This window comes from Hyperolius riggenbachi, chromosome 6, assembly GCF_040937935.1.
Source record: "Hyperolius riggenbachi isolate aHypRig1 chromosome 6, aHypRig1.pri, whole genome shotgun sequence".
In the NCBI taxonomy this organism is placed as follows: Eukaryota; Metazoa; Chordata; class Amphibia; order Anura; family Hyperoliidae; genus Hyperolius; species Hyperolius riggenbachi.
Window position 1 is genome coordinate 112,619,335 of NC_090651.1, and position 22,040 is coordinate 112,641,374.

At 45.7% G+C, this 22,040-nt stretch overlaps 1 protein-coding gene across 5 annotated transcripts in view; it reads right to left on the reverse strand.

Moving 5' to 3' along the window:
* The window catches only part of LOC137522524 (very-long-chain enoyl-CoA reductase-like), an 89,841-nt gene that overhangs the window by 28,457 nt on the left and 39,344 nt on the right, over positions 1 to 22,040 (reverse strand). For 2 of the 5 annotated variants that reach the window (XM_068242596.1, XM_068242598.1), the window contains exons 2-4: positions 7,503 to 7,553; positions 7,305 to 7,356; positions 2,969 to 3,013 (exon numbers count right to left, since the gene is read on the reverse strand). In XM_068242596.1, coding sequence (XP_068098697.1) covers positions 2,969 to 3,013; positions 7,305 to 7,356; positions 7,503 to 7,553 — 148 coding nt within the window. Of the gene's footprint in view, positions 1 to 2,895; positions 3,014 to 7,304; positions 7,357 to 7,502; positions 7,554 to 22,040 lie in introns of those variants that run through there. The other 3 variants (XM_068242597.1, XM_068242599.1, XM_068242600.1) reach the window with 3 other exon arrangements.

The window sequence follows — 22,040 nt, forward strand, 5'->3', positions numbered from 1 at the left end:
ATGTGTCAGAGTGGTGCAACTAAATAATTTGAATTAAAAAAATGTTTGGTTTGGGTCCGCTTTAACTCCATTGGCCCTTATTTAATTCACCTTGGCTCTTATTCAATTTCCCTTTTCTCCTAAGTTTTCTCTTAGGAGATAATTTTTCATCTTCTGTTTAACCACTTCAGGATTTTGCGTACGCTTAACTACGCCCCTGAATCCTGAAGTGGATTGCATGGAAACGGCCGCTCGTATGAGCGGCCGTTCCATGTCAGTTCACGGAGGGTGTCTCCGTGAACACCCTGCGAGCCGCCGATCGCGGCTCGCAGGGTAAATGTAAACACGCCGGGAAGATCTTCCCCAGTGTTTACATATATACGGCGCTGCTGCGCAGCAGCACCGTAGAGGAGATCGGCGATCCCCGGCCTCTGATTGGCCGGGGATCGCCGGTATCTGATAGGCTAAAGCCTATCCTATCCGGCGCAGGACGGCTTTCCGTCCTGCGCCGCACACAGGGGACGGGAGAGGGAGGGAAGGAGTAAGAGGGAGGACTAGTGCTGCGGAGGGGGGCTTTGAGGAGCCCCCCGCTAGGCACAGCAGCGCGGCAGCGATCAGACCCCCCCAGCAGGACATCCCCTAGTGGGGAAAAAAGGGGGGAAGTCTGATCGCCCTGCCTGATTTCTGATCTGTGCTGCGGGCTGAAGAGCCCCCGCAGCACAGATCAGCCAAACCACCCGGAATCCGGAAGTGGTTAAAGTCATTTTTCAGCATTCTGCAATTGAAAAAGTACCAAAAAAGAAAAGGTGAAAGAGTATTGTCAACATTATTGTGAGAGTTTTCTTGCTTGCTGGTGGCTTAACCTCCTGGGCGATAATCCCGAGCTGAGCTCGGGGTATGTCGCGCAGGAGGAGTTCTCAGGCCCTGGTGGGTCGATTTGCATAATTTTTTATTGTTACACACAGCTAGCACTTAGTAGCTGCGTGTAACTTCCAATCGCTGCCGCTCGCCGCCGATCCACCGCTACCCGCCGTGCCGCGCAGCCCCCCCTCCCCAACCCCTTGCGCAGCCTGGCCAATCAGTGCCAGGCAGCGCTGAGGGGTGGATCGGGACTCCCTCTGACGTCACGACGTCCATGACGTCGGTGACGTCATCCTACCCCGTCGCCATGGCGACCGGGGAAGCCCAGCAGGAAATCCCGTTCTGAACGGGATTTCCTGCTTACTCTGATCGCCGAAGGCGATCGGAGTGGGTGGTGGGATGCCACTGCGCAGCGGCTATCATGTAGCGAGCCCAGGGCTCGCTACTTGATTTAAAAAATTAAAAAAATTAAAAAGAAGTGCTGCGCCCCCTCCTGGGCGATGTAATTGTATCGCCCAGAGGGTTAAAAGGCATTTAAAGATAAAGTGTGAAAATATCACCTAGGAGAAAACGTAGGAGAAAAATTAAATTGAATAAAGAGCCCATAGTGCTGAAAAGTTATTCTAAATAAAAGTTGAAAAATGGGCCCATGTGCAATAAACTTTTTCTCCTGACTTTTCTCCTAGGCGATAGTTTCCCATCCTATTAATTAAATGCCTTTTAAACAACCAGAAAGCAAGAATATACTCATAATAATTTCTGTAGTACAACTTCATCTACCTTGTGATGCTTTTTAAATTGCAAAGTGCTGAAAAAATATTTTAATCAGAAGATGAAAAATGATCTCCTAGGAGAAAACTCCATTAAAGGTAACTAAAGGTGGGGATTTAAACTAAAAAAAGAAACATGCTACTTAATCCGGGGGGCTGGCCGGATCGGGTAGCCGTAATCCCCGCCGCTCTGCACCGGTCCTGTGGCCTGCTGTGGCTGACTTTCGTTTTTGTGTCCCCTGATATCGTGGGGCTGAGGGTACAAAGAGCGGTGCTGGGGGTAGGGGGGGTGGGGTGGGGACAGAGAACTTGCCTCTGTGTCCCATCTTAACCCCCCCCCCCTATGCCGCCTGTACACTTTAATTTGTTATTCATCAGATCTATAACATATGTGTGTGTGTATATATATATATATATATATATATATATATATATATATATATATATATATATATACATATATATTGATTTTCTATAAGCAGTAAGTATATATATATATATATATATATATATATATATATATTTATATATATATATATATATATTTATATATATATATATATTTCTATAAGCAGTAAGCATGACAATTTCCCATCATGAATGCTGTAGATTTTGTGTCTTCACACATACAACAACTGCTTGTGAAATGTTTTGCTTTGTTGAAGAAACAAATAGTAGGCCATGAAGGAGATGGGTGGCAGCTGGCTTCAGCCTCCTTTATCTCTGGAACCCAAAACCAGAGATGGTCAATGAGCTACAAATAATTCAGAGCTGATGCAGAATCATGCAAATTTCACATGCAAATGTATGCAGCTTGAAAATGGACCAGTCAAGACATTTGTATACAAAATAATATTCTTGCATCAATTTAGAATTATTTGCATCTCACTGACCATTCCTAACCAAAACTGCTGACCATTCCTAACCAAATACCGACTGTATAAAATGTATCAAACGTTAATCTGTCACAAGAGAAACATGGATGCTGCTATTGCTGATCTCCTTCCGAATGAGGTTCTGGCTGGTCAGACGCCTGAGAGTATGAAAGGTCAAAGGAAAGTCAAGAAAACACAATTTGCATACTTTCATCTGAATAATTAGATGGTATTAAAACTAACAGCGCTGACATTTTGGACAGAAAGCCAGTTATTTAGCAGGAGGTCAGCAGTGACAGCCCTCATAATTCTTTCATGACAGGTCACCATGAAGCTCAATAGAAATAGGCAAATTTCCATGATAATCATTGTAATTCTGAAACAACAGAAGTGTTGCCTTGAATTCACACCAGGATCATTAATAAGAAAAGGTAGACTGTGTCCATGAAACATTTTACTGCAGTGATTAATCCCAAAACATACTGGGATCTAACCGTATTGATTGTCTTGCTGGATACCACTGAGGATCTGCAAAAGAAGACAAACGTTAGCCACCCAACTACAGAGGCCAGACCACAGTCATAAAACCAATCATTTCTTATCACAACAATACAATGATCTGCAGAGCACGCACTGTGACATTAATCTGATTTATACTGAAAGATTTGAATATGTACCCTCATTGTTTTCCAGCAATTTATACCGTAGGACTCATTCAGCATGCAAAATGGATATCGGAGTGTCGTTTTTAATTTAAATGCATCAGCAGAACTCCCAGCCAGATTGCTGAGTCAGATGTTGCAGCTATTGAAGAATTCTGATGGTAAAAGTCTAGAGAAGTAAAGGATTGATGGTGCTGAAAGTAAATTGCAATTGGTGATATTAAGCCTTAAATATATGTAAGGGGTCGGGATGCAATATCTGGAGTGACAGTTCACGGCCAAGTGCTGTACAGACACATCACTAGCCTAGAGGCTAGCAATGGGTTCTGTTGCTGTGGGGGGAGGGACGACACATGGCACATGACAGGGAGGTTTCTGGTAGGCAGGGTGAGTAGGAGAAAAATGCACTTAGTGGTCAGACGCTAACATTCCAGATCTTTAGGCAACATTGAAGGGCTCCTGTACACATGCATGTGAAAAAGGCGTTTGGTACTGTGGACACAGGACAACGCTTCTAAAGCTGCATGCTAGGACCCTCGTCCATGACCTTCAGCTACCGCCTCCGCTCACACAACTTAAAGAGAATCTGTACTCTAAATTCCATTCATTATGATCTCCTGGGCCCCTCTGTGCTGTTTCTGCCACTCTCTGCTGCAATTCTGGCTTGTAATTAACAGTTTTAGGCAGTGTTTACAAACAAACTAACCAGCTTGTGATAGGCTCACATAAGCAGAGTGTGTGAGTCATACAGAGCCTGCAGGGGGCCTGCAGAGGGTGTGCATCTCTTCTATCCAATCACAAGCATCCCTGCACATTCCACACATTCTAGCCTTTGCCCGACAGAGCCGACAGAAGAAAACAGATTAGATCATATAACAGAGAGAACACAGCCACTGTGCAATTAAGAAAGGCTGCAGTAAGCCAGAGCACATTAGAACAGGCATAGGAACTTATTGGATAGAAGAACTAAGGCTGAAAATTGTGTTACAGATTCTCTTTAAAGGACAACTATAGTGAGAAATATATGAGGCTACCATATTTATTTTCTTTTAAGCAATACCAGTTGCCTGGCAGCCCTGCTGATTCTCTGCCTCTAATACTTTTAGCCATAGGCCCTGAACAAGCATGCAGCAGATCAGGTGTTTCTGACATTTTTGTCAGATCTGACAATATTAGCTGCATGCTTGTTTCTGGTGCGATTCAGAGACACGTCTGCAGCCAGATAGAGCAGCAGGGCTGCCAGGCAACTGGTATTGTTTAAAAGGAAATCAATATGGCAGCCTCCATATGCCTCTCACTACAGTTGTCCTTTAATTGTCCTCACTTGGTTGGTGGTGTTGATAGCATTTGCCAATACCCGGAGTCATTTTTACATGTCTCGTGTCCCCGTGCCCCAATTTCCAGGCACTGGCACAGTGACCTAATTAGCGGTCTCATTCCTATACATCCACAAGATTCTTGGCCAAGGCAGTTCTGTCTGACCGCCTCAGCAGAGTTTTATCCAATGTGTGTATAATGCATTAGCAATGTAAAAAAACCTGGTCAGATCCGCTGAAGAACTTATAGGGCGGGATCCAGAGGCAGGGATGTGCCTTCCAGAAAGGAGATAAAAACCACAAAAATACTGGGATCCCTGTATAATGTAGGATGTTAATAGAAAGAAAATCACAAATAAAATAAAAAGAGAGGTACTCCCTGACTCGGGTTGAAAGTTTGGCAACAATGGTTAATCGCCTGTGAAAAATGACCCATCTTCACTTAGTTGTGTGGTAACCTCTGTAGATGAGGGTGGTCAGTCTCCAATCAAAAATAATTGTGGATTATCAAACGCTCATATCACACTGGGGGGAAGGAGGGAGATTAATAATGGAAGGGAGGAGGCGCTGCAATAGCTTACCTCAATGACACATCACCATAAATGGGAGAAAAGGAGTAGATGAAAAAAACACTTGAACAACGTGTTTCGCCGATACATTCCTGCTTCCTCAGTTCTATGCAAGTGACTAGAGGCATAGGCAAACGCAGGGGAGTACTACAGCTGCCCAGAATCCCCCCTCAGACCAGGGCCGGTGCAGTGTCTGGGGATAGGCACGAGTTGAGACACCAGAATATCTGCAGGTATCCTGCAGCTCACAGCACTGCACATACTTTCCCTGCTACAGTTGACTTTGGATGGAGCAGCAGTATGTGTACAGAGCATGGAGCAGCTCTGGGAAACTTAACAGAGTCAGGTATGAGCACAGCCCTGTGCCCTGCTGTGTGAATGCTTTACTTTCCCCTTCATTACCAATGTCAGCTGTCATTATTATCTGTATCTAAACTGCTCCTGATAGATGCCATTGTCGATCGGGAGCAGATCGGACATTTAGGAAATAATTGTTAGATCCTGTCAGTCGGACTGGAAATTGCATTATGTGTACCCAGCATGATGTCCTACCATATCATTATGCTGTATTGTGTGTGGAGGGAGAACTTTCTGGAATACCCCCTTAAAGAGAACCCGAGGTGGGTTTGAAGAATATTATCTGCATACAGAGGCTGGATCTGCCTATACAGCCCAGCCTCTGTTGCTATCCCAAACCCCCCTAAGGTCCCCCTGCACTCTGCAATCCCTCATAAATCACAGCCACTCTGCTGACAAACAGCTTGTCAGAGCTGGCTGTGTTTATCTCTATAGTGTCAGTCTGCTGCTCTCGCCGCCTCCTGCAGAACTCCAGTCCCCGCCTGCATCCTTTCCCTCCCTGCTGATTGGAGGGAAGGGACGGGGGCAGGGACCGGAGCTATGCAGGAGGTGGGGGAGCAGCTGAGACTGACACTACAGATGTAAACACAGCCTCACAGCACTGCTGTGATTTATGAGGGATTGCAGAGTGCAGGGGGACTTTAGGGGGGTTTGGGATAGCAACAGAGGCTGGGCTGTATAGGCAGATCCAGCCTCTGTATGCAGATAACATTCTTCAAACCCACCTCGGGTTCTCTTTAAAGATAACCTTAAGTCAAAAAAAAAATGAGATTAACTTACCTGGGGATTCCCTCAGCCCCCTGCAGACGATCGGTGCCCTCGCAGCTCCGCTCCGATGGCCCAGGACCCGCCGGCGAACACTTCCGGTTTGGCCGTCACCGGCCAACAGGCATGGGAACGCGAGTGATTCTTCGCGTTCCCAGCCTGTATATCGCCCCCTATGCTGCTATTGCGGCCAGGAGGACATTGGATCTGTGCAAAATTTGTGCCGTTTAAAAAAAAAAAAAAAATCCCCTCCGTTTGCATTAAAATGTCCTTTACGTTTCCAGTCTATGGAAACATATCACCTGCCCTGGCCGTGTGTGTGTGTGGGGGGGGGGGGGAGGGGGGGCGCCAAATTGGAGGGGAGAAGCAGCTAGGACAGGGGACAGCGGGTCACCCCCACCTCACCTAGGTCCCCCCTGTCCCCGCTCCAGATATTTGCGCAAATCTTAATGCATGCAGTGAGCGGGAAAGCACGTCCTTCCTTGTGTTCCATCGCTCGCCGCGTGACTTCCTGCAGTGCCGTCCTCCATACTTCAGTGGGCGGCATTGCAGGAAGTCACACGGCGAGCGGAGGAAAGAAGGTAAGTAAGCTTCCCCGCTCGCTGCATACATTACATTTGCGCAAATAGCTGGAGGGGAAGCGGGAACGGGGGGACCCAGGTGAGGGGGGCCGACCCCCCTCCCCGCCACTGTGCCCGCTGCCCCAGTTCTGGCTGCTTCCCCCTCTAAGCTATACCTGGGGACAACTATGCTGAGGGGAGGAGCAAGCAGTAGGCAATCCGGATCTCTCTCCGTTTCTGTGTCTGTGTAGAGGGAGATCCATTTTTGCATTGCCTGCCACTACCCCTCCGTGTATCCGGGCTCCGTGAAGTCCCATCCGGAGTCTGTGAAGTCCTGACAAGTCCGGACCCTCTGTTCAGTTTTTCAACCCGGATCGCCCACGGATACGTCTTTTTATCAGTGAAGACAGCTGCTATTTTTAACATTGGTATCCGTGGCTCTGGTTTTGGTCCAGGCCCCAAAAGGGAGCCACGAATACGTTTTTTAAACAAATTTGAACCAACCCTAACACAACATGCAAAACAAATAATGTAGCATGCCAATTACACAAAGCAGAACATGAAGTACATCAATAAGCCGCAATACTTACAACATTTGTGAAACATCAGTTTTAGGTCATTAACTGTAAGATAAGGCTCTACCTATTTACAAGTAAAAATAATAATGTAAGAATGACCAGTAATAAAGTTTAAAACAATTATACACTTTGCAAAGTAAAAAAATATAAAACAGACATAGATGTAGTTACTATTTTTTCTGGATCCGGCAATGCCTGCACCTCTCTTACCTTGTCTAGAAAGCATAACTGCTGCTTCGTTTTGCAATCTAGTATTTCCACCTGTAATAAAAGGTAAACAAGAATATAAAAGCACATCATACAAAAAAGTCAAACGTAGAACTCAGCACAGCCACAAACTCAAATGCACTTAATAGTGGACCACTCCTGTTTGCCCCTGTTAATGGCAAAGGAACATTTTAATACATTGCTTGCCGCTGTCTGCTCCCACCGCGTGTACCTGTCGAGACTGACACATCTTTGATTGGTGAATGGGATCATGTGTTCCCTGAGCCAATCAAAGTCCCTGTATGGGAAAGATCATGGCTTCAACGAGAAGCCAATGATCCTTCCTGTAACAACACTTCCTGTGTGCTTTGAACTCTGTTCTCAGTGTTCTAAGCACACAGAATAGTGTGTGTGGGGATATCTAGTGGTTAAAAATACACATTTTGCACTATATAAATAAAATAAATTAAACCCTCCTTCCCCCTCCCCTGCCCCATAAATACCAAAATAAAATACTTGTTAAAAAAATGCCAACATTTTAAAAAAAAATACATAAATAGTTATGTTAGGAACCCAGCTTTTTTTTCTATGTATATTACTGTATATATTACTATCATTTTGGCAAATAAGGGCTTGTAATTGTTGATCAGTTACAAAAGAAACATGTAAAAATAAGCAATTTTTACTGATATTTTACAAACACATAACCCAACCATGCTCTCACATGAGCCCTCTCTCTACTGATACCTAACCAAACCCTGATGTACCAGGTAATGTCCATGTTTCCCTATGGCTCAAGTGGGCGATGTTACAATTTAACTGTGTGCTTACCAGAAAGCTGTTATGGGTAATGGCCATTTTCAAAATGAAGGATGGAAAATTCCCTTGATCACAGTGGACAAACAGGACGCGGGACAGGAGAAAGACACTGAGGAGTAGACTACATAGAAGGTAAGTATGACTTGTGTATGCTTATTTTGACTTTTAATTTTCAGTTCAGGTTTTCTTTAAGGGTTCTGGCTCTGACATAGGAGACCAGGGTTTGAATCTTGGCTCTTCCTGTTCAGTAAGCCAGCAACTATTCAGTAAGGAAACCCTGGGCAAGACTCTCTAACATGTTACTGCCTATAAAGCGTGCCCTAGTGGCTGTAGCTCTGGTGCTCTGAGTCTGCCAGGAGAAAAGTGTTATATAAATGTTCTGTGTCTTGTCGATAGTTTAAATCAGCGCATGTTATCACCAATCTGCATGCAGAAATTGCAATGTAATGCAATTCAACCGGAACAAAAGGCATAAAGAACACGGAATAAAATATTAGCTACAAAAACAAGAACTACAAAGTATAGAGGATATGAGAACACAGAGAAATGTCGCGGCTGGCTGTGCCTCTGAACTGGCACAGAAGTGGGGAATATTATATGGCAGTCAGGCCTTTTATTCATGGTCTGTTGTACAAAATGGTCACAGTGCAGTAATTTAATCACCGTTGTATAGGCGGGCAGCCGACACTCTTGTCTGTTTTGCACAAGGACAGGTCCTGCCCAATTATGAACAGTGTGGAATAAAATATGAATATTTACTGTTTCCCTGAAGAGAATTTGGTGTAGATTATGATTTTTAAGTGAGCCTGGAGAGAAAATAAACTAATGAGATACACAATTTTATCTCTAGTCCTAAACAGGACTTTCCCTGGATGCTGTAGTAAGCAGTCAAGCATGTCACCTATAATGCCACAGCCACTCACCTTGTTCCCAGGCGACCAAGAGAACACTAAGCAGAGAGAGTGCAATCCCTCAGTGTAATAAATAATTCCTGAACATTACAGGACATACATCTTCAGACTTTGTGACTCATACTTAAAGAGGAACTCCAGTGAAAATAATGTACGGTAATAAAAAAAGTGCTTCATTTTTACAATAAATATGTATAAAGGATTTAGTCAGTGTTTGCCTATTGTAAAAGCTTTCCTCTCCCTAATTTACATTCTGAAATTTATCACATGGTGACATTTTTACTGCTGGCAGGCAGGGCTGGATTTACACTCTTTACCGCCCTAGGCCACTGTCAACAGCAGCCCCCTTTAGTATAGATAGCGAGATGACCCATCCCCCCTTCCCTCTAGTATAGGTAGCCTGATGACCCCCCCAGTATAGGTAGCCAGATGACTGACTCCTCACCCTTTCCCTCCGGTATAGGTAGCTAGATGATCCCTCCCCCCTCCCTCTAGTATAGGTAGCCTGATGACCCCCCCCCCCCCCCCCAGTATAGGTAGTTAGATGACTGACTCCTCACCCTTTCCCTCCGGTATAGGTAGCTAGATGATCCCTCCCCCCTTCCCTCTAGTATACGTAGCCAGATGACTCCTTCCCCTCCAGTATAGGTAGCCAGATGACCCCTTCCCTCTAGTATACGTAGCCAGATGACTCCTTCCCCCTTTCCCTCCAGTATAGGTATCCAGATGACTCCTTTAATCCCTCTTTTTCCCACCACCCTTTCAGTATAGGTAGCCAGCTCGCCTTCACACCGCAGCAGCAATCTGTGTCACTCATTTTTCCGCTTGTCTCCAGTGCAAAAGCTTCCTCTTACTTTCTGTCTCCAATGCTGCCCAAGTCCATAGCTGATGGCCACAATGCAAGTGTGCACAGAGAGCAAGGTGGCTGCTGCACAGGCAGCTAGCAGCAGAGTACCATGGTCAGACGCTCGCCTGATCTCCCTGCATTGCAGCATTTGCAAGCTTGCAAATGCTGCACCAGTTTAGCCTGCTGCTTTAGTGCCCTTCCTCCTGTGGTGCCCTAGGCCATAGCCTAGGGGGCCCTGGCTCAAATCCGGCCCTGCTGGCAGGTGATGTCAGTGGAGGTAGCTGCTGCTTGCTTTTTGGCAGTTGGAAACAGCTGTAAGCAGCTATTTTCCACAATGCAACCAGATTCAGAGACAGGAAACTGCCAGGACCTTGGTCCTCACAGTTTCCTGTGGGAGAGGTTTCACCACAATATCAGCCATACAGACCCCCCTGATGATCTCTTTGTGAAAAGGAAAAGATTTCTCATGTAAAAGGGGATATCAGCTACTGATTGGGATGAAGTTCAATTCTTGGTTACGGTTTCTCTCTGAAGACCTATTGTTCACTATGATTTATCTTTAGTATACAGCAGTAATAAAGGAACAGTTTCATGCAGAGGTGAGCGGGGGGTGCCTGGCACCTGGGTGCAAGATTTTCTCTGGCGCCTATGGGAGTGGTTAAATTTACCGCGCCCAACCACATAACCACACCCATGTCCTGCCTAATCACACCCACACCTTACACCTCTTTACGCATGCATGTGATACCCCATTCCTACCCCTCTTCCATGGGCTTGCTCCTGGCTGGCTTTGGCTGCCTGCGAGTCTGCTAGTCTCTGGACTGACTCCCCTACTCTCGCTCGCTGATGTCGGCTCCTCCCCCCTGCCAAGCCCAAGGTGTCCTGCCTGTATCTTTCCCGTTGCGCCGCGCAGCCTGCCAGTGTTGCCAACCTTTCACGTTATTTTTTACTGAAAAATACCTAAAAATTTACTGTCAAAAGATTTTTACTGACAAAATTTCCCCACTAAATGCACATAAGAGACAGCTTTTCCCCATGTAAATGCACATAACAAGAGACCGTTTTTCACCAGTAAATGCACATAACAAGAGACTGCGTTTCACCAGTAAATGAACATAACAAGAGACAGCTTTTCACCAGTAAATGCACATAACAAGAGACTGCTTTTCACCAGTAAATGCACGTAACAAGAGACAGCTTTTCACCAGCAAATGCACATAAGAGACAGCTTTTCACCAGCAAGTGCACATAAGAGACAGCTTTTCACCAGCAAATGCACATAATAAGAGACAGCTTTTCACCAGCAAATACACATAATAAGAGACAGATTTTCACCATTAAATGCACATAATGACAAACAGCCAGTGTCCTCAGAATATATAGCCAGGGATATATGTGCCCAGTATATGTAGGCAGGTGTATATGTGCCAGTATATGTAGGCAAGTGTATATGTCCCAGTATATAAAGACAGGGGTATATGTCCCAGTATATGTAGCCAGGGGTATATGTGCCCAGTATATGTAGCCAGGGGGTATATGTGCCCAGTATATGTAGCCAGGGGGTATATGTGCCCAGTATATGTAGCCAGGGGGTATATGTGCCCAGTATATGTAGCCAGGGGGTATATGTGCCCAGTATATGTAGCCAGGGGGTATATGTACCCAGTATATGTAGCCAGGGGGTATATGTGCCCAGTATATGTAGCCAGGGGGTATATGTGCCCAGTATATGTAGCCAGGGTGTATATGTGCCCAGTATATGTAGCCAGGGGGTATATGTGCCCAGTATATGTAGCCAGGGGGATTATGTGCCCAGTATATGTAGCCAGGGGGTATATGTGCCCAGTATATGTAGCCAGGGGGTATAGGTGCCCAGTATATGTAGCCAGGGGGTATATGTGCCCATTATATGTAGCCAGGGGGTATATGTGCCCAGTATATGTAGCCAAGGGGTATATGTTCCCAGTATATGTAGTCAGGGGTATATGTCCCCAGTATATGTAGCCAGGGGTATATGTGCCCAGTATATGTAGTCAGGGGTATATGTGCCCATTATATGTAGTCAGGGGTATATGTGCCCAGTATATGTAGTCAGAGGTATAGGGTCCCCGTTTAGGTAGTGAGTGACAGGAGCGCGCCCCCCTCCCCTCTAGCCGCTGCCGCCGCCGCTCCCCCCTCCCCTTGCAGCAGCTTCAGACCTCAATCAGCGGGCGACCCGACCAGTAAGAGGGCGCTGGACGCACCCGCTCTATATGCGGAAGTGATGTCACTTCCGCATATCAGTGCGGCATGCTAGGTCCTAGCGCCCGCCCGCCTGATCGAGGTCTGACGCGGCGCCGGCTAGTGATGGGAATTCCGGCTCTTCTCAGAGAATCGGCTCTTCTGAATCGGCTCCCATTAAAGAGGCGGCTCTTACGGCTCTGAATCGGCTCTTCATTAAATATCACTAGACACCACTCCGTATCGGAGTAAAAGCCCCGCCCCTGTCTCCATGACGACTGCAGACTGCTTCTCTGAATGGTGCAATCCCTCCTGCTACTGCTCTGCTCCGTCGCATACACTCCTACAAGCTGGAAGAGGAGGACTACATCTCCCAGCATGCCTCAGCGCCCTTTATTACAGAGCAAAACAGAGCTCTGTGGGGCGGCTGAGGCATCGGCTCTTTTAAAACTGAGAGCCGGCTCTTGTCGTTCGCAGCAAAGAGCCGGCTCTTAGAGCCGGCTCGTTCGCGAATGACCCATCACTAGCGCCGGCGGCTAGAGGGAGGGAGGGAGGGAGCTTCGGCCACAGGGGGAGAGCAGCGGCCGGGCGGCACCTCTCAGAGGCAGGCGCCTGGGTGCCTTGCACCCGCCCAGGCTCGGCCCTGGTTTCATGTACAACATCTCATCATTCTAGCCTGCAAGTGGAACATCATAAAAACAATACCTTCATGTGTAGTAGTAGTAGTAGTATTACATAGATTCATATCTTAAACAGAAATAATGACCCTTTGACCTTTCCTGCACTAAAAGTATATCTCAAGCTGTCTCTCACTGTTTCTTGGCTGTTTAAGTGCTTCAGAAAACAGGACTGCATTTGACCCAATGGGTCGAACAGCTCAGAGAAGATCTTTTGCATAGATAACAACCCAAGTTTTTTTTTTAACTCTTCCTGTACTGGAAAACAATATGAGACTTTTCTTCGCTACTAATGTTCTATGTCTTAGCTGTACTACACATACAATTCATTATCTCAGAAGTTTATTTCCGCTTTAGGTTTGCTTTAAATAGTCTTAATATAAGGTTGGGATTCAAAAACTCAATATATTTTCTAAATTGATTTTAGCCCTCTTTGAGGCTATCAGCATAACACTCTGTATTTGCCGCATGCTCCTATTTAGCTGGTATTCCTGCACTCAGTTTCAGGGCCGCCATCAGAAATTTTTGGGTCCCATACTAGGCAAACCCGCTGTGGCCCCTTCACTCCCCTCTGCCCCCACATGGTAAATGATGATCTTTGAAGGCCTGACCACTCTAGCCTCTGTGCACCCGCGTTTTATGCGCTCCCATGGCTGGGAGCATTCTGCTTATGCTCCGTTTATTAAAACTGCAACGGCACTTGCGCAGAACGTTTCCAGCTATGGGAGCACAATGGAGGAGGCACACAGCCCAGAGCTATGCATGTGCAGACCCAGCTGGACTGTGCAGACTTTACAGGAGCCCAATAGATAGACAGGAAGGGTATAGAGGGAGCTGACAGACTACAGGGGGGCTAGGAGGAGCCCTAGGTAAGTTAAAATCCTTTTCTCCCATTTCTCTCAGGTTTACTTTATTCACTAACTGACTAAGGTGAGTCTCCCAGCACCTGGATGAGCCTCCCACCACCTCTCACCATATTGTTGGGTAGCCAGAAAGACAGACATGGACAGACGCAGACTGCAGTTGGGGCCCGTGTTGGACACTGTTTGCAGGGCCCCAGAATCACTCAGGCCTCGTACAGCAATCCCCCTGTGATGCCCTGAAGGTGGCCCTGCTCAGTTTTACTGGTAATGATGGAGTACAGTGGGAGCATCTGCAACCAGGATGTGAAAAGAAAATGCTTTAGATGCAGCACATTTTTTTTGTCACTTAGATGTTCAATTTACTAATAACCTGAAATTTAATGAAAATTTATTTTAGACTAGTGGGCTTTCCATAAATGTTCAGTCAATGCACTGATTGAAGAGCGATTGGTAAAGCACGTTTTCTGCTAGATCGACGTGGCCAGACGTGAGGATGGGAAATGGGAGGTGTGGGGAGGGAAGCAGACAGGAACAGTGTACTAGTGGTGCATTCCAGCCTCTGACACAGGACACCTGATTTCAAATCTTGGCTCTTCCTTTTCAGTAAGCCAGCACCTATTCAGTAAGGAGACCTTGTGCAAGACTCCCTAACACTGCTACTGCCTATAGAGCGCATCCTAGTGGCTGCAGATCTAGCACTTTGAGTCCGCCAGCAGAAAAGCACAATGTAAATGTTATTTGTCTCGTCTTTTATGGTAATTTTCCTGGTTTCAGCATCAAACACTTCCTATATCTTCTGCATAAAGTATTGCAGCCATTAACCCCTCCTGTACCTTAAGTCCAGCCGATAACTCCGCCAGGCCCCCAAGTGCAGCCATTATTCACTCCCCTTCCTGCAGCCCAGTATGTTCCCCCGCCCCTTTCCTTGTTAATTGTTGTGGCATTTCCTTTCCTCAAAGTATCACTTAGCACAGGGTGCATTGCTGCGAATGGGAATGTCGCTATTAGTACACACATTACTCAGTGTTGCCAGTGCTGCCCCTGGCTCGAGTACAAGGCGACCCCTATACTTTTATGAAGTGAATCAGACCTAAATTTCTAGACTTATAGTCGAGTATATACAGTATATATTGCTGTACATTGAATGCCCTTCCAGTGATGTTTAGCCTAGACTGATTAGCTATGCAGCCAGGTATATTTTGTACTGGCTTCGGAATGCTCAGTAACCTAACATTCTGCAGAGCTGCACCTGACATGACTAAATATGTCACTACCTGTAATACATTTTAGAATGTAAATCAGAGTGAAGAAAAATTTTACAATGGGCAAACACTGACTTTGTCATTTATATTAAATATTATAAGAAAAAACAAACAATTGTATTAATTACATTATTTTCACTATAGATCCCTTTAAACAGCTTTTAGCGTATCTTAGAAAGAAGGCTAACATCAGGAATGTACAGTAATGCATGTAGAGTACATTGTAACATAGGTCAGAGACCCTGTCTAAAGCTGAATACTCACCTGACAATCGATTGAGGAACCTCACAGTGACACGTCCCGACGAAATGTTCCCCAATCCATCTTACATAGTTACATAGTTATTTTGGTTAAAAAAAGACATACGTCCATCGAGTTCAACCGGAGAACAAAGTACAACACCAGCCTACTCCCTCAGATATCCCTGTTGATCCAGAGGAAGGCGAAAAAACCCTTACAAGGCATGGTCCAATTAGCCCCTAAAGGGAAAAATTCCTTCCTATCTGCAGGAACACGCAACAGCACTAGGGATGATCCAGGGCTTTGGAGTAGGTACAAAAATCTTCCGACTCCAACTCCGACTCCTCAGTTTATGAAACCTCCGACTCCAATTCCAACTCCGACTCTGGGTACCCAAAATGGTTCAGACTCCGACTCCTCGCTTCCGACTCCTTAGTCTAATACTTTCCAGGGCTGGGGATTTTGTACAAAATCATCCGACTCCCGACTTCTCAGTTTATGAAATCACAGACTCCGACTCCGGGTACCCAAAATTACTTAGACTCCGCCTCCTCGACTCCGACTCCAACTACACAGCCCTGGGATGATCACAGATATGCAAATTCTTCCGAGTTGATGCAAATGTATGCAATTTTTATGCAAAAGTATGCAGTTTGAAAATGAACTAATCAATTTAAATCTAGGTTTAAATTGATTGGTCCATTTTCAAGCTGCATACATTTGCATAAAATTTGCATAATTTCGGAAAAATTTGCATCTCATTGATCATCCCTAAACAGCACGCTATGGCACACAGGGGCGCGAACGAAAGTTCAAACTATTGCGGTACTGTGTGCGGGAGTCATTGGGGATCTTAAAGATCCAATCGGCAGTGACAGTTGTTATCGGCGTGCGCCACAAAACGGCGTTCACCTAATCGCATATCTGTACCCCTGTCACGAGATTGTGGAAACGATCACTCATAAAAATCACTGGCTGTCGGAAGAATCGCGGCTACAATTGCGAGGTGGGTACAGGCCTTCAGACATTACATAAGCACATGTACACCGTGGCTTTATTTCCACTACAGGCTTGTATTTTACATGTGAAAATTTGTGTGTCAAGAAAAAGTGAAATGCCTGAACTATCTCTGAATTTCCATGTGCGTCTACCATATGTGACAATTTGTTTTTCCTTTGCAAAATTTATGTGATTTTTTTTCCCATTTCCCATGCAGAGTCTTTGAATTATGTGCAATTTGGATGCAATCATGTGCAACAATCTGTCAGTTTTTCACCCGTAAAAGTAACCCGAAAGAAAATGTACATGCAGTGGAATAGACCCCATAGACTTTCATTAACATGTCAGTTTTCACTGTTGAGGAAATGGGCCCTTTCACTACAGGGTGTATGAGAGATGTCCAAGAGTCTTCCTAAAAGTGGCAAATCCCTTTAATATTCAAAGCATTACTTTTATTCATCAAGTGATATGAATACGAAACTGGATTTCCTTTCTGCAGATATCCTCATCTGACTGGAGTTCATAATATCCAGCCTTCCCTCATCATGTGCAAGGTTCACAGTCTCCAGCTGTATTATAAACCCCCCCCCCCCCCCCCCCCCCGGAACCCTGCATTAGCTCTCAGGGATTTGGGGACTTTTCAGAAGAGGATTCTGAGCACATATGTATAACCTTTTCTGTAATACGGCAACAGCACTAATTTCCAAATTGCATTGGAATGATTGAGTCACTGTGATATAAACACCACACAGAGGGATGAATGGCTTATCGAGGCTTTAAAGTTAGCACTCAGCCCATTATATCCAGAACAAATGCTGGCTCTGAGATCAAGAGTTCACATCTAAATTAAGTTACAACACATGGCATTCTTATCCCCATCAATTTTATATACTCTGACTTTTTTTAACTCCCTGGCCAGTACGTCGTTAAAGGAAACCTGCAATGTCAAAATAAAAAATGTGATACTTACCCTGGCTTCCTCCAGCCCCATAAGCACTGATGCATCCCTCCCGTCTTCACGAGATCCCTGCACTTTGATTGGCCCAATAGGCCGCCTGTTACTTGACAAGCAGCCTGTTGGGCTAAGGTGCAGGGATCTCGTCCTGCAAAGTGAATGAGCCCCCAAGTCAGCTAGCTAATTGTACAAGCTGTTAGTCGGTATTTCTCCTGTCTGGCTCTCGGGGAAATTGTTGATGTTGCTGAAACCCAAGAGAAGCTGAAGACTGACACTTCCGCTGCCCAGCGGATCAACTGTATGCACATCACCATGGCAACAGGGACGTGAGCCCTCTGCTGCGCATGCGCACTGTCCCAGTTTGAAAAACATTGTATGGCTCTCACGGAAATACATTTTAATATATGTGGCGGTTATGGCTCTCTCAGCCAAAAAGGTTCCTGACTCCTGCCCTAGGAGCTTTATAGCCTGGAAGCTCCCCTGCATATCAGTACCATTCTACTGAAGGTTTAATCCAATCAATACAGTCTCTCACACACCATTAACTGTTCTGTCCGTTTTAAGAAAAGATACATATGCTGCAATAAAGACTAAACATTCACACACAATCCACTAAAGGCTCTTCACACATAACACAGACAGACACTCCACTAGAGGCTCAGAACATTTAACACAGACACACACGTATTATTGTCCATTTACAAATTACAAGTTCCCAAAGTACAGTTTATCTGCTCTGAAAACTGCCATTGTAATTTATTGCATAGCTGCTGTATTTATATATTATGTGTCCCGTGAAAATATGTCTTCTGTGTACACTTTGTGTTCAGCTGAAGCACTGCCAGGAATGTTTACTAACAGTGGCTGATAAGGAAAGATAAACAAGATAATGTAATCACTTCCCAACCTTCGGATTCAGAGCTAAGCTTCCGACTGAAAAAGAAAGTGCTGTTCTACTGCCATTTTTTCTGATAGTTGGTTTTATGCTATAAAGAATCTGTTAGAGCACAGAAGAAATGCTGAGTTTCATATCACTTTAAATTACTCCATGATCTATCTGAAACAAGTTCTGACCAGGTTTCAGATGGAATTACATTATCAATCAACCTGACCTTAAAAGCCAATCAGAAGTTATTGAGCAAGGACCACTGAAGCCAGTTTAAATCAATAGTTAAATCTATCTTACATTAGTCACTATAATCAAAAAGTGTGTGGTTGCCAAGCAGAATTTGCCAAGCAGGGTCTTTCCTCCTACTGTTGAGCTATGAATGTCTGAAAGCCATGTTATTCCTTTACTTACCAGATAGATAAAGCCTTGCTGAAGTCTATTGACATATTCTCTCTGAGGACCCTATGCGTCATGAAGAAAAACTTGGCACCACTGTGCCATCCTTGGAAGGATTTATATGTGTTAAAAAGACAAGAAAAAAAACTAACTGACTGGAATGCTGCCATTTCTTCCCTCACAAAACCGTTAAATCAGCATTGCAAATAGTAAATCACACCTAACAACTACATCTTGCAGGAAACAAAAATTAGCAGTCATTGAGGAGATGCTGATTGTGATTTAAATACAAAGCCTTTCTCTGCTAGCGAACGCCTCGCACCAAGAAATAAACTCCAATCTTAAAGGATACCTGTACTCCTCTCTGTGTTCTACATACAGTATGTATAACTAAGGCCCGGTTCACATTGGCGTTATTTTGCGGACTACAGCCGGACCGCATACTGCGGAAACAGAACGGACGAGAAAGGGTCTAATGTTTATCAATGGATCCGTACACACTCGTCCGTTGGATTGCGGTCCGGTCTGCGGTCCGGATTTTTCCAACCTGCGCCATTTTTCCTGACCGGGATCTCCGTCCACTGCCGCCGGAACGGATCCAGACAAATTACCCAGCACAACAGGAACCAATGAAAAACGGAAGTGCACAGCACACTTCCAGATGAAAGCCGCTCGTCCTACCCCAATTCCTGTGGGGTTTCTATGGTACAGGCGGCCATCTGGACAGCGAAACGCATGTGCCCAGCGCCGGACAGCCCCCAGCCTCTCCCAGAGGTACCCGGGAGGCCAGGGAATACTCCACCCGACCGTCCAGGCGCAGCCCTACGGGACAAGGGGCACGCAGACCACTGGATCCATGGTCCACACAGCAGTCTCTCTCTCCAAGGATGATGTCCACACAGCAGGCTCTCTCCAAAAATGACCCCAGCGTTTTTCCAGACCTTCCAGACCCCTCTTTGGAAACGGAAACGGATCCAAATCTGCATGCCGGACGTAAGTAAATCCGGATGCAAAGTTAATGTGAACTGACCGGATCCGGATGGCAAACAGATGTTCTCAGAACGGACCGGACCGGATCCGTGCCACCGGTCAGTATTTGCAGAAAACGCAAGTGTGTACCGGGCCTAACACTTGTGCAGGGTACCTCATTTCAGAAGACCCCAAGGGATGTGCTGTTTCAGTTCCACGCTTATAGAAATTGTGACTCCAAAAACTATCACCCCAACTGCACCTTGGAGGAGACAGAAGGGGCTGTGTATTCAGCTACTCCAGCCAATATCCATTGCCAGCAGCCTACAGCACCAGTTTTCTCTCTCCCAGCAAATACCGCACTTGAAGCTAACCTGAGCCGGCAGATCATTTAAAAGAAAAACATACAGACTTCCGGTTCCGGCGCCGCGGGAGATGGAAGCATAAGTCCGGAGCTCCGTCTCGCCCGATAAAAAAAAGAAGTCTTCCCTGATCTACACCGAGCCGCTTTTTTCCCCACCTATGTCGAAGCAGCAGGAGGAAACAATGGACAAATATGTCCTTCCAGGACCACGCGAGAAACGCCAGCCGAAGCAATCCAAGCAACGGCAGAAGCCCGGGCTTAAAAAGAATGACGCGGACACAGAACCGGACGCCTCGGACACTGAGCTAGACGAAATGCCATACTCGACACCCACAATAGACTATGCTCAGTTAGCACACGAGGTAGTCAAACTGCTGAAACCGGAGCTCACTGCCACAATCGCTGAGGTGATGGAACAACAGCTCTCGCCCATTAAAGCGGACTTAGCTGCTCACGCAACACGAATCACCCACGTGGAGTCCCGGATTAACTCCTTGGAAGAGAAGCATGAGGAAACAGCTATTCGGGCACAAGCCACACAGGCAAAGCAAGTAATCATGATCGACAAAATCGATGATTTAGAAAACCGTTCAAGACGCAACAATCTGCGGGTGATCGGCATACCAGAGTCGGTCAAACCCGCAGAACTGGCTCAAATATGCTCCACTGCTATACCGGAGGCTTTGGGCCTACACACGAGCTATAAAGTAGAGCGGGCGCACCGTATGGGCCCACTACGCCCCAACAAGAAGTTACCGCGCCCTGTGATAGCCCGATACCTGGACTACTCCGAAAAAGTTACTGTAATGCAGGCCTACAGATCACAAAAGACCCTGGAGGTCGATGGTCAGAAGCTATTGCTCTTTGCAGATTACTCGGCTGAGGTGAATCGAGCTAGAAAGGCCTTTAATAATGTATGTCAATCACTAGTCAGGCGTAAGATACGCTTTGCCTTGGTCTACCCAGCCACTCTCCTGATCTATCATGATGATGGCAAACCTGCTTCCTTTACATCCCCATCTGATGCGGATACCTATCTCACGCAGCTAGCCAACTCAACATCGCCGAGACCATCGCAATCTCCAGCAAAAGACTCCACTGACGAACATACTACCTTTACTCAAAGTAACGAAGGGAACATCGTTTCTAGCCAAGATTCCACTGCCTGGGACGGATGATACCGGGGAACCCAAGCATAGGGGAAAATATCGGTGACTATGAAAGTCTTTCTTGTTGGTCCTCTTTCTTAAAAAGGGATAGACTCTTTTTGTGTTTTGTTCTTTTTCTTTCCTCTTTTTCAATCTTTTGCCTTTTTTTTTTTTATTATCGATATTGATAACTTAAAATTGACTTAGAGAAACCTTTTCACAATAATTATATAGCTAAATATGAACATCCGGGCGATCACGGAACGATCCGATGGTGGGGCACTGTAACTGGATCAGTACCCCACAGAAATGCTCTCACGCAGAAAGCCCAACCTATTTTTGATACTGGTTTGTATTATACTATTGCTGTTTTCTTCCATAGGATGGGCCAGGTCTCCTGTGGAAAAAAGGGAGTCACTACGATATACAGGCTATTCAGGAAAAAGGAGAAAACTGAATGATTATATTGGTGACAGGGAAGCCAGTTTACTTCTGGCCCCTAGGATCACCACTTTCTTTAGCATTCAGTTATTGTTAATGTTTAATGTTTTAATTATGTTTGGTTCCCATCGGCCCCACTGGTTGGGGGCCCCACACCCCCAAATCCTCCCCCTGATTGAACCCCTAAATCACTCTTCGATAACCATCTCCGCCCTATCCTTAGAGCCGTCTGTCTGCTGCTGGGACAGCAGATGGCTTTATTCATATACTAATACATTGCTTCCTAATCCCTATGATGTAGTAGATTTACTGACATGAAAATTATAACTTGGAATGTCAAGGGCCTCCGTACCCCTCAGAAGCGCTCAAAGGTCTTACGACACTTAGGGAAAATGAAGCCAGACTTGGTGCTGTTACAGGAAACCCATTTAAGGATCCATGAATTTCCGTTTCTTGCTAAGATGTGGGTGGGACAAGTTATAGGGGCACCCTCTAAAGAACGCAAAGCTGGTACATTGCTTCTAATTAACAAATCCTTTAA